The sequence below is a fragment of the Triturus cristatus genome, chromosome 4_1 (genome assembly GCF_964204655.1).
Source record: "Triturus cristatus chromosome 4_1, aTriCri1.1, whole genome shotgun sequence".
NCBI classification, from domain to species: Eukaryota; Metazoa; Chordata; class Amphibia; order Caudata; family Salamandridae; genus Triturus; species Triturus cristatus.
Window position 1 is genome coordinate 14,205,627 of NC_140585.1, and position 13,628 is coordinate 14,219,254.

Consider the following 13,628-nt stretch of genomic DNA (forward strand, 5'->3'; position numbering starts at 1 on the left):
GTGTTCAAAGGCAGTCCACCTCGTCTGGCGGAGGCCTATTGGGTGCTGCAGGGAGGAGTCTGGATTTCTGCAAATTCACTCTCAGACCCGAGAGCAAACCAAAGTGTTTCAGTATACTCCTCGCAAATCCTCTCCCGTGTCAGAGGAATATCAGTAGATCACCCACGCGCAGCATGCCAAAGGCTCCATGCCAGTGCACAGAGGGGAGACAGAGGGCATCCTTGTTGCCAGGGCACAAGTCCTAAAAAAAGAAGTGGGGGGACTCTCCAAGGTAGGCGTGGTCACAGGAAGTGACATCACGACAGGAAGTGACATCACGACAGGAAGTGACATCACAACAGGAAGTGACATCACAACAGGAAGTGACATCACGACAGGAAGTGACATCACGTGTAAGGCAGATCTATCATTTGCATATATTGCAACAAAAGTAGAATTGGTGTGTTGAAAAAAGCAGAAGAAAAGCACATACTAGAAACTACAATAGTGATTATCAAAACTATAAAATTTATTACGCTACCTAGAACACGACATTTACATTTATTAACAAGTAGAATACACTGACCATGAGAGAAAAAAATGCAAGGTGCACACTTACAGTTAAAGCCTTATACTCTCTACATCTGTTATTTCAGACATTATGGGACATGTTATATTGCCACAGGATGTCTGGCCATGGAAAAATGTGAGACAGCTTATAGCATTGTAAGCTATCAATCAGTTTCGTATGGGTGACATTACCAAGTTCATTGTGCTGAAACCCCTTTCGCAGTCACTTGAACTCACAGGAAGTGTGTTTATCGCCCTCAAACCAGGTTGCAGTTGCTCTGGAATGTCATTACCACCATTATCAATATAGTCTCTGAAGCCTTCAGATACGCCTTTGTGATTAAGACAGAATCTCCTGCACAGGTTTTGTAGTTTCTCCTCACCTTCAAACCATGGGCTCTCAATGTCATATGGCCACTTCTGTGGGTTGAGAACATCTATCTCTGAGGTAAGAGTTAAAAATTCATCTGTCCGAGAGGATGTGGCCGACCTATTGCTTGCAGACTGCGCATACAACCTAGAACGCAAGTTATCTGCTAGATTCTGATAAAACTGGGGAAGGTTTATTTTGACCTGCCCATGTGAGTCCTCACAGCTGATTGCCACTCCTCTAAATAAGCCACTCTCAATAGCTTTTTCAGCCTCCTTCCTGTGTGTCCCTGGAAACTCCTTAAGCTTTTCAATCGCCCTTACTGAACGATTGATGAGCTGGTAAGCTCGTGGCAGAGTCACTTCATCCCTTTGAAGTGCTTCCGACAGTGTCCCAATCTCATGAACTGCATCTGCAACACCAGCTAGATTGAGCACAAAATCGGAAGATGTCAGAATTCTATTCAGCCCGCTGAAAGTAGACCGGTGTTTGGCATCACGAGAAGTACTTAAACTGGCCTGAACAAAATGCTGGTGAAGGGCTGGGTATGACTCCCACACTGCTCGTATTGCCCTTTTGCTAGAAGCAATCCACCGGATTGAAAATACTCGCCCAATTTTCAAAATTGCAATCTCTAGCTCTTTTGCACATGCAGAAAGTTCCCACTGATTTTTGGGAGACTGGTGGTACACAGCATACAGGTTTTCAAAAAATGATGCAAGGTGCTTAAGGCCTGGCACTGTATCAACGGTGTCCGCTACACTGAGCTCAAGCCGGTGGCATAGACAGTGCCATTTTACAAGTCGAGGGTATTTAGAACATAGCCTCTCCAAAACACCAGAGTTTCTCCCAAGCATTACACTGGCACCATCACTGCACACCCCTATCCAATTGTCAGCAAGGAACGTGTTGGAAAACCCATGTTTTTCCAGACATTTCAAGAGTGAGGACTCAATGCACTCTGCATCGCCCCTAGGCAACTCAAGCAAGTCAAGGAAAAAGGTTAGGGGCTCTTTTCCATTGAATGCAGCACGAACATAAATAATTAAAACAGTCAATGAAGAATGGGTTGTTGACTCATCAATATAAACAGATATTTTTGGAGCCTGTTCAACAATGCCTATGCAAAGCTTTCTCCGCATTTCCTCAGCAATGCAATCAGTTATCTGTGCTGCAGTGAATTCGCTGTGTAGAATCGAGCCCATATCTGACTGATTAGCAACCTGCAAAGCTACTAGACCTGGAAAGTCTGAAAAGGGGCGATTATTTTTTGCACAAAAGTAAAGAGTGCGAAACACCTTAATCGTTGAAGCATGAAAATGCCTCTGCTGCTCCAGGAACGTTGACGGCAGTACCTCCTTCTTGGATGCATCTTGGATAGCACATGCATTACAATGTGCTTCAGAAAGTTTATGCTTATGAATTTTTTTCCACAGTGAGCCTAACTGGCTAGCTTTTGTTGGGCCAGATGCAGCAATGCTCCCAGTGACCCATTCTCTTGACAAACCCACACCCTGTGATGCTCCAAGTAGCTTAACCTCACTGCATATGTTGCAGCCAAGGCGGCCATTTTCACAACTTAGCCATGTATACTTTTCTTTAAATTGAGCCCACTGATTGTGGTCCCAACACTCTGGCAAGGTGGAATCCCTTTCAAAAGTGGTGCCCACATCTTGAATCTTTGTTGAAGAGTCTTCCAGTGGAGAAGGTGGAATCGATCCTTGGCTTGACATCAATTTCTCCGAATCTTGTGCAGGTACATCTTTCAAGCACGCACCGGGTTGTACTAGGCTACTTTCCGAATCAAACCGCGATCTCTTATTCGCATTCACAAAGAAATCCATTATGCTGGATTTGCGTTTGCTTATTTCTGTAGAAAGCAGAAAGCATTGGGTCAGTTTTATATTTTGCATCTGTCACTCATTCACTGATGGTTGGCGAGGAGAAAAAATTGCTTGGCAAAAATATTTTCCGTATTACTTTTGGCACCTAGCTAAATGTTTGTGGCCCAATGAGCCACCCATCCTGGTTTGTGGTGGTATTATAATAAAAAAAAAAGAGAGAAAGTCACAAAATGCCCTTTTAAAAACAGAAAAATTCCCTCAATTCGCAATTGATGATCTTCGATTTTACCGGTGTGATATTGCTCATTTTGTTTCCCATGTCATGTATGAACATTACATTAAAAAGATTTGTGGTCATACATGAACAAAACATTTTCTGCCAAGGAGTATTCGCGCTTTTTACCTCTCTTGGCTACCACTGTTGCAGCATCCGTGTTCGGGGTACAAGGTAAAGTTTGCGGTCTGGCAGCAGCTGGCTGGGTTAATTCCTGGTGATCTGTGTTGTGTCCTGGGTGAGCATGGACCCAACGCGGCCCTGTTGTGCTGCAGGATGAACCATTGCAGGTGTGAGCAGGACAAATGCAAGGCAGGGAGATCTTTTGAATAGGATGGCTCCCAAGATACTGTAAGCTGTAGTGTAAAAGAGATTCCACATTAGGCAACTGTCAAAATGTTCATAGTTGAAGGAATGGTGAGTCACCGCCAGTCATTCCTTACAAACGATTCTGAGGCATTCCATAGATGTACATCAAGCTTGAGCACCCACATTTTTATATTTGAAGAGGTTAAAGCGCTTTTGGATGTTGGCGACACAGCAGTTTGCCTTTAATGAATGCATGGAGACCTTTCAAAAGTGATCATTTTGAACCCTCAACTTAGAAACATCCATGCTTCCTTGCCCGGACGACAAGCACAAAATAAAAATGGAGAAATACAGATAAAATGGGCACAAGAAAATAGAGCCGTCGTTAATCTGAAAAATCATTGAGAAAGCAGTGTGCACCAACTTTTTACTTTCAAGCAGCCCGGGACAATTCCGGCCACTTCTTTGCAATGCAATAGGTCTTGCAATTTGCAAGACTTTAAGCTGTTTCGTCTGAGAGCTGCAGCATTACATTCCTCTTAATAATGACGGATTTATACACAATTTGAGTTCAAATATTTTTGCCGTTAATATTAAACTATATTTTGGGGTATTCACCTGCACAACGATAATTCAAAGGAATTAAATGACTGCATTTACTGTTTTAATGTTCACTTTTCAGCTAGTCGCTCACTGCCTGTTTAAACTTTAATTGAGCGCCGACTGCTGCTGCAACTCGGGAATGTGTCGGAACAAGCTGTGGTGCTGCTTTCGCTCAAATACACGTTTTGAAAATGCCTAGCTTGCTGTTTGAACCCCGGAGCTAGCCAAGGCGAATCCAGTGACACTCCAAGTGGAATATTCATGACGTCTTTAAAACTTCAGTCTCACTTGCAGTAATTTATGATTACATTTCAAATGGTTGAGTGCTCCACCTGGTATTGGGACGCTCGATCTTTAATAACTCGAAGGAATTAAACTGAGGCAAGGCCTGCGGAAGCTCTAAAGAATATAACTTAACTACGTACATTTATCCGCCCCTATTTAGGGAATCTGTTCTTGGCGTCTTGATCGTATGTTATGGAATGGTTCTAGATATTACATTTAATTTTGTAATATACAGTCACAAACGCAAAAAAATGTGGAAACAGCAACACACAAGTATACATCATAGTACTTACTCGAGTCAAATTAAATCCGTAGCAGCAGGCGAGGCCGGGAGAGGGCAGCAGGCGAGGGCGGGAGGGGGCACCAGGCGAGGGCGGGAGGGGGCACCAGGCGAGGGCGGGAAAGGGCAGCAGGCGAGGCCGGGAGGGGGCACCGCACCAGGCGAGGGCGGGAGGGGGCACCAGGTGAGGGCGGGAGGGGGCACCAGGCGAGCGAGGCCGGGACTGGAGAGGGCAGCAGGCGAGGCCGGAAGTCTGGTGCAGGAAGCGGCGGCAGGTCAGGCAGCAGGCAAAGGGGTCACGTCACTCGCTCCAAAAAAGCAAAGGAGCTCATTGAAGGAAAGCGCGAAAAATAAAGGGCATGTTGCGGGTGGGCGGGACTGCCGAGTTGCAGACCCACCCATTCATTGGGTGAGGTCGGAATCGGATCCTTGGCGTCTATTGGGTACCCTGCCAACGGTGCACCTGGTAGGTGCAGGGGCGTGGTAACCGGCGTGCTTGGACCCGGAAATGGTTTGTTTACTTTGTGCCTCGGCCTCCCGTTTTGTAAGGTATGATGGACGGCGCGGTTTTGAATTAGCAGGGTGGACGGCGTCCACCCTGAAAAACCCGCGGAAATAAGTGGGGGGATGCCGTCCACCCGCGTGGTACCCCGACTCGTGCCCTGCTTGTTGCATTGCCCCGCTTCACCCTTTGACCCGAGGAGATAGCCCTCCCCGTGCGCACTCTGGCCATCGAGTTCACACACAATAATTTCGTCCATGCTAAAAAACCTCCACCGAGACCCACCTGGCCTAATCTGCCTTCTGTATATCCACTGCAAGCACAGCCACTGCAGTTCCATCGCAGTCATCTGCGCCTAATACGGCCAGGAGTCCTCTGATGTTGGTGGCTGTGTTCCGGCTAGTAATGAAGCCAGCCTGATCGGGGTGGACTCGTTTTTGTATGTGGCGTAGAGGTCTGGCCGCCAGCAGGATCTTACTCAGTATTTTGTAGTCACTGTTTAGCATTGACAACAGTCTGTAGGCCGTGGGCCGGCTTCCCCGGTTTCAAACCCGAAATTAGGAGTGCTTCCCTGGTGTTGTCCGATAATGTCCTCGCAGCCCGGTCTGTGGTGTACAATGACACCAACCGGGGCACCAAGTCTCCTGAGTAGGTGGCATAGAACTCGGCCGAGAAGCCGTCAGTTCCCGGGGTTTTGTTACGCACCATGGGGCAGATTTATGAGCCCCTTGCGCCACTTTTGCGTCACTTTTGCCATGGGAAAAGTGACGCAAAAGTGGCGCAAGGGGCTCATAAATCTGCCCCCATGTGTTGAATGGTCGTCCTCACTTCCTGGGGGGTAATGTCTGCGCCCATGATCTCTGCCTCAGCGGCTCCTAGCTGTGGCAATTGCGACCTCTCCAGGTAGACCTGAATTGCAGTGCCGTCTTGTGTTGGGGCACTGCGGTGCAGGTTGGAATAATACTTAGCAAAGATGTTGTTAATCCTCTCCTGTGTGTATTTCCTGTCACCCTCCTCATCATCTAGCTAAACCACGTGTGAACAACCTGCTGGTCGAATTTACCAGCCATGCCAGAAGGGACCCAGACTTATCCTGTGCGGCATGCGTTTGGTTCAGATATTGCTTAAGGTCAAAGCATCTAAGTCTTTCAGTCTGCTTTGCTACTCCTTCTTTGGCATCTTGCAGTTCCGCTGGAGTTCCGGGTGCCTTGGCCATCTCTGCACAAGCTCTCTAAGGTCTTGTTACGCAGTTAGTACAAATTCTGGAGCGTACGTCTGATCCTGTGGCCTCCGCTATACACTGGCCCCTTAGGACTGCCCCAAAGGCATCCCACTCCACTAGAGGGGAGGAGGCCGTTCCGTCATTGTCGTCAAAGTATTGGACTATCTTCTCTCGGATTACTTCTCTAAAAACGTAGTCGTCTATGAGTTAGGACGGAGCCTCCAGATAGGGATTGAGGGCCTTTGGTGGGTTCACTTCAATTCGAGGAGAACGGGATTGTGGTCCAATATTGTTCAGGACCAATATTCAACAGTTTGGACTGGGCTCTGTGTATCTGCGGTGCATAGAAATGTATCTAATCGGACATGGAGGGCTTAGAAGTGGGAATAGTCCCGGTCATGGGGGTGCAGGGTTCCCCAGGAATCAACCAGGCACCAAAAGGCCTGGGAGTCTTGCAGCTGCGGGTGGGATGTCCAGGTGCACGTCAGTCACATAGTTAAAGTCTCCCCCCCATAAGTGTAGGGGATGTCAGGTACCAAGCCATACCCTTCAATCGGCCTTGCACCACTATGTAGCGACCTTCTGGGTTTACCAATGTGTTTGTGTGTTGAAATGGGAGCACTGCTCTGACCCAAATCATCACCACTCTAGCATATGCAGAGTATGTGGTGTAGAACGCCTGGCCGTGCCAGCATCTCTTCAGCACCTGGCCCTCCCTCGCCGTGAGGCGTGTCTCGTGAAGTAGGGCTATCTGCACTCCTCTCCTATTAAGGTACGAAAACACTTTATATTTCTTGGACATAGTATGCATACCGCATATGTTCCATAGTAAACATGTGTACGTTGGTGTGCCTGTCATCTGTTATCGAGATGTAGGGCGTGTGTACGTCTCCCTCCCCAATTCCCCCCATTAGCATGCAGCATGCAGCATGCCTCCGGCTATCATAGAAAGAACATGCAAAGTGGTGTGACTCCCCAGCAAATGAACCAATAACAAATCCCCCAATGCCCACTCCCCAGGATGAGTAGGTGGTCACCCCCCTTCCAAACCATTAACCCGAATTATCCATCAAGGAAGTTCCCCCGCATGTGAAGAGTAGGGGGGTGGATAAGTGCTCTCCTCTGCCGCTCTCCATCCAACAGTGAAGTCTACAGGAAGTCTCAGTGCGGCCCTGGATAAAAGAAAGATGTCCTGAGCTCCGTTGTTCTATTACGAAAGGTCTCTTGCTGTCCCCTTTTGCGTCCGGGTGCCGATGTGTAACTGTTCATAGGAGGTCATCTGAAGATCTCGAGGTCACATTGGAGCGCACCAGGCTCGAGGTTTTTGAGCTGATCACCACTTTCTTCATCCCCCGCTCCGACTCCTGCGCCCAGCCCCGCGGCCACTCTGCCCCTTCCAGTCATCTTGCGATAAGTCAATGGCCACTTGCAGGGGGCCCAGTTTGGCTGCAACACCTTCACCTGCACCCAGGTCAGTGGCGGGATGCTTGTCGGAGTGGTCAATTTGGTTGGATCCCCAAATAGGATTTCCTCATAGACAGGGGAACTGGTATGATCATTTAAGATGTACCAACACCTTCTCCCTGCCTAGAAGCAGGGCTAGCTGTGGACGTATTCCAAGGAGGTGATTAGGGACGAGCCTTCGGCAACGAGGGATCTAATCTTGCTGGAGAGCATCATTCCATCTTTGGACGTTATATTGGGAGGCAGGATAACATTTTTTTTTTACAGAATTGGAGATTAATGACACAAGATGGCTGGGTGTTCGAAACAGTTCAGGTATCCAGGATGAAGCTTTACTTAATTCCACATCAACAGACAATCCCCCGACAACGTTCTTTTTCCCAAAAAGAACAGAGTTTTATAAACTCAGAAGTGCAAGAGTTTCTGATCAAAAAAGCAATCTGCATCTCACCACCTTCTCCCGGAGATTTTACCAACAACATATTTCTGGTTGTAAGAAAGGAGAATACAGACTTGTTTTACAGCATTATGTGTTCAATGTCTGCATGTTGTACATTTCAAGAGAATCCATATTTTTTTAAAAACTTGTTCCAGGAAAAATATTGGTTGGCCAAATTAAATCTCAAAGATGCTTACTTGACCACTCCTCGCAGACGTTTCTTTCAGTTTCACTGGGGCGCGATGTGTTACAAGGTTATGGTCCTTCCACATGGCCTGCCATCAGCCCCATGATGTTTTACAAAGCTAATGAGGCCAGTCGTCAGAAGTCTCATAGTCACGGCCATAGGATTAGTTGAGTTTCTTGATGATCTAGTAAGTATGACCCAAAATTGGTAATGCCCAATCTGTCGAGGACATTTAAGTTGGATCTCCTGGTCAGAGACCTGCCCACTCCCCCAGCAGTTCTGCTGTTTGTGCTGCCTGCTGCTGACCCCGTCCACCTGTTGCAGTAGGTGTTCGAGGCCCTCCTGTGCTGTGCCTGTTTTTCCTGTCTTCACTGTCTCTAATTGTGCCTGCAATTGTGCCCTTAAACTGCCTATGTCCTTATTTTGGTTTGCCTTGTTTTGTAGCTTTTTGTTGTATGTAGCCTGGTACTTGTTGCATTTAGCCTGGTACCGCTTTGTACCACTGTTGTGCCCGTTTCCGCTGCCCTTTCCCGCTGCTGCTGCCACCGCGGCCCCTACCCCCTGCCGGTTCCCGCTCCCGCCTTCCAGCTGCGCTTCCCTCACCCTTCCCTATATAATGGCGGGCACTGTGAGGGAGAGCGAGCAGGACCTCTAACCTCCTGGTCAGAGGCCGGCCCTCTCCCCCAGCAGCTTCGCTGTTTGTGCTGCCTGCCGCTGACCCCGCCCACTAGTTGCGGTAGGTGTTTGAGGCCCTCCTGTGATGTGCCAGTTTTTCCTGTCTTGACTGTCTCTAATTGTGCCTGCAATTGTGCCCTTAAACTGCCTCTATCCTCCTTATTTTGGTTTGTCTTGTCTTGTTGTATGTAGCTTGGTATTTGTTGCATTTAGCCTGGTACAGCTTCGTACCACTGCTGTGCCCGTTTTCTGCCACCTTTTCCAGCCACTGCTGCCCCCGCGGCCCCTCCCCCTTGCCGGTTCCCTCTCCCACCTCCCAGCTGCGCTTCCCTCCCCTATATAATGGTGGCTGCGAGCAGCGGGCACGCCGCTGGCGTGCAGCTGGCGTGCCTTTGGCAAGCCCGTTTGTGCCCGTCCATGACGAGCGCCAGGGACCTGGATCTCCAACCTCCCACCGGTACGACAGAGCTGCCCTCCTCACACTCAACCCGGGAAGGAACAACTGCCAGCTGGCCACTCCAAACACCACCCATGCCCAGTTCCTCTGCCGTTACTGCCGCCAGACCTTCACCACTGTCCCCACCCCCACGGCCACCGCTCCTGCGCCTATCGCCAACACCCCTGAAGCCCTGAGGTGCATCCTCCTCAACGTGCGCTTCCTGCACAGACACACTGTAGAGATATGTGACCTCCTCGACACCCTCTCACAAGATGTCGCCTTCTTCTCAGAAACCTGGACCAACTCCACCTCTGCACCCGACATCGCCACGGTCATCCCCGACTGATACAAGATCCAGAGGAAGGACCGGCCCAACTGCCCAGGAGGAGGACTAGCCATCACACACAAGAGCTCTCTCCGACTCACAACCTCCAGCTCGAGCGACAGCCCGCCCACCACTGAACACCTCCATTTCCAGAACCAGACCAGCCCCAGAACGACCCTAAAATGCACCCTCGCCTACAGACCACCTGGACCTCAAACTACGTTCACCACTGCCATTGCTGGCCTCATCGCGCCCCACGCCATCGCCTCCATGAACTACATACTCATTGGAGACCTCAACTTCCACCTCGACAACCACAGCGACCCAAACTCCGCCACCCTCCTGGACAACCTCACCAACCTCGCACTGAAACAACTCATCACCACCTCCACCCACAAGGCAGGACACACCCTCGACCCCATCTTCGTAGGAGGTAATAACATCCATTTCAGCCACACCATGCAACCCCCATGGACGGGCCACCACTGCGCACACTTCCACGTCAACAAACCGACGGCGCCCAAACCTGCACCCTGCCCTCCACAAAGAAATTGGATCAAGATCACCGAGGAGCAGCTCAACTCCGCCCTCAACCTTGATGCCCCCGCCACCTCGACCGACGCCAACACCACAGCCAGAGAACTCTACAGATGGATCTCCAAATGCGCAGACGAGCTAGCATCCCAATGTAAATCCGACGGACAACGCCACAGGAAGGCAACCTGGTTCACCACCGATCTCCACGAATCCAGGCGCACCTGCAAATGTCTCGAGAAGAACTGGAGAAACATCATATCCTTGGAAGACCAGACCATCTACAAGAACGCCATGACAGAATATCACCAAGGCATCAGATCCACCAAAAGGACTTTCATCCAGAACAAGATCCTCACCAACCCCAGCAACTCCAAGGAACTCTTCAGCATCATCCAGGAATTCACCAAACCCCCCGGGAAAACAACAGACATCACCCCCTCCCAGCACCTCTGCAACAAGCTCGGCTCCTACATCCATCTGAAGATCAAGGGCCTCTACAACAACTTCAACGACCAGACACCTGACTCCGAAAACACTTCAATCTCCGGCAGCACCAGCCAGCACACCATCTTTTCCTGGACCCCAGTCAACACCGAAGACACTGCATCAACCATGAAATGCATCCTCTCAGGAGCCCCCACGGACCCCTACCCTCCGCACATCTTTCACAGAGCCGCCGCCATCGCCATTGCTCCAGAACTATGACGCACCATCAGTGCCACCTTCGAAACCGGCATCTTTCCTGATGACTGGAAACGCACAGAAGTCAGACCCCTACTCAAGAAGCCGTCAGCAGATCTCATGGACCTCAAGAACTACCGACCCATCTCCCTCCTCCCCTTCACGGCAGAAGTCACAGAGAAGACTGTCAGCATCCAACTAAAGAAATTCATAGAAGAAAACTCTATTCTCGACCCCTCCCAATACGGATTCCGCAGCATCCACAGCACGGAGGCCGCTCTACTCACCGCCACAGACGACATCCACACCATTCTCCACCAAGGACACACCGCAGCCCTGATCTTATTCGACATCCCTGCATCCTTCGACACTGTCTCACACCGCACACTCACCGTCAGACTCCACAAAGCCAGAATTCAGGGAAATGCCCTCGACTGGCTCCGCTCCTTCCTCGCTGGCAGAACTCAAAGACTCAGACTTTCTCCCTTCCTCTCCGAACCCACAGAAATCACCTACGGAGTACCCCAAGGATCGTCGCTCAGCCCCACGCTCTTCAACATCTACATGGCCCCCCTCGCTGCCATCGTCAGACAACCCTGACTCAGCATAGTATCCTACGCCGACGACACCCAGCTCATACTCTCCCTCACCAAAAACCCCATCAATTCCAGGAAGGAATGAAAGACGTTGCATCCTAGATGAGCAGCAGCTGCCTGAAGCTCAACTTGGAGAAGACAGAGGTCCTCGTCCCCTCACCCTCTACATGAGACAACTCCTGGTGGCCCACTGCCCTCTGCAGCCCCCCCACGGACCACGACTGAAACTTCGGCATCGTACTTGACTCCTCCCTCTCCATGACCCGACAGGTCAACGCCGTCGCCTCCACCCGCTTCAACAACCTCTGGAAGACCTTCAAATGGATCCCCCGAATCAAGGAAGTCTGTCACCCATGCACTCAACCAGCAGACTGGACTACGGAAACGCCCTCTACGCCGGGATCACCAAGTCTCTGCTCCGCAAACTGCAGACCATACAGAACACCGCAGCCAGACTCGTCCTCGTCATCTCTCGACACAAACACATCACCCAGCACCTGTGTAACCTCCACTGGCTCCTTGTCGAGAAAAGTGTAACCTTCAAGATACTCACCCACGCCTACAAATGCCTCCACAACACCAGACCCCAACATCTCAATGACCGAATCTCCTACCACGTACACATCTTCAGTAAGACCCTGAAGACCTGGCTCTTTGACTGACTGGAGCTGCCATCACCCCCCTCCCCAGCGCCTTGAGACCCTCGGGTGAGTAGCATGCTTATAATCTCCCTGATTGATTGATTGAAGTTACTTCAGCAACTTGATTTAATGATCAAAGCCAACAAAATCTGTATTTTCTTTGACCCAAGCTATAGAGTTCTTAGGTTTTTGACTGAACTTGATTACAGCACAACTGTAGGCACAAAGTAGAGACCATCAAGAGATCAGCGCTGTGCAACCAGTCTGTATCTTTAGGGTAGTTAGCTAGGATTGTGTTTTTTTTCTTTTTGGCCTCTTTGCTTCAGGCAATATTTCTGGGTCCTCTGCATTACAGGGCTCTACAATGAGTAAAGATTCAACATCTTCACAGGGGACTTTACGATGCGGATCAGACTTTTGTCAGAGGAAGCAAAGGGCAAACTACTGTGGTGGCTCTGTCACATGGAGGCATGGAACGGCAGAGCCATATTTTGATGCCACCCAGAGATAGTTATGGACTAAGGTGCCAGCAGATGTGCTGGAGAGTGAGAGGTTGTCCAATCTCTACAGGGGGAGGAGGTGGAATCAGAAATGGACCAACATATCAACTGCTCAGTGCAGTTTAGTCGGTGTGCTTGCCATCAAAACTCTATCCCTCAGAAAGTGTATTGTTGTATTCTACTGTGTATTGACAATATCACTGCAGTTCCAATATATCCTGATCCGCAGGGATCGGCGCTCAGTCCCACCCTTTTAATGATTACATGAGCTCACTGGACTGTCAATTGTGTCCTACAGCGACGAGACACAACTGGTAGTTTCAGTGTCTGACGCAATTAACTCCAATCATTTGCAGCTAGTCCCATGCATGAGAAAGATAGCAAACTGGAAGGCCAACTGCAGCTTAAAGCTCAATGGTGAGAAAACTAAGCTTATGTTCCTGGGCAACTGCACAGGCCCGTGGAACAGGATCAGCTGGCCTGATAACTGGGGTGTGCCCCGCCCCAAACCCTCCACAAACAACTTGGGGATGTGGCTGGACCAGAATATCGCTTGGCAAAAAAACTTTCAGCAACCTGCTTCTGTATTCTACGCCTGATCCGTAAGATCATAGACTTTCTCCCTGATCAGGCTTGGAGAACAGTGATCCAGGCATTAGTGGTCTCAAAAATGGACTACGGTTACTCAGTGTTGTGAGAAGTTGGCCTGGTATATGCTGTCCACTAGTTATAGTGGGCACCCTGTACCAGTCCAAACAACCCCTTATTGATGATAGGTTAAAGACAACCTTTATTGAAAGCTATCCTAGTGTTAGCTATGGAGAGCAGCCTTCAGGCCAAGTCTTGGAGGAATGTAAAGCAGCTTGGTTTACCAGATTATAACCTCCTGAATGACCAAATGAAAGG

General features: G+C 49.6%; 1 protein-coding gene across 1 annotated transcript; it reads right to left on the reverse strand.

Moving 5' to 3' along the window:
• Positions 1–717: 717 nt before the first annotated feature.
• LOC146839311 (E3 SUMO-protein ligase KIAA1586-like) lies at positions 718–2,763 on the reverse strand. Its single transcript, XM_085650767.1, has one exon. It carries the CDS (start codon positions 2,761–2,763, stop codon positions 718–720), a length of 2,046 nt encoding a protein of 681 aa, XP_085506893.1.
• Positions 2,764–13,628: the final 10,865 nt, after the last annotated feature.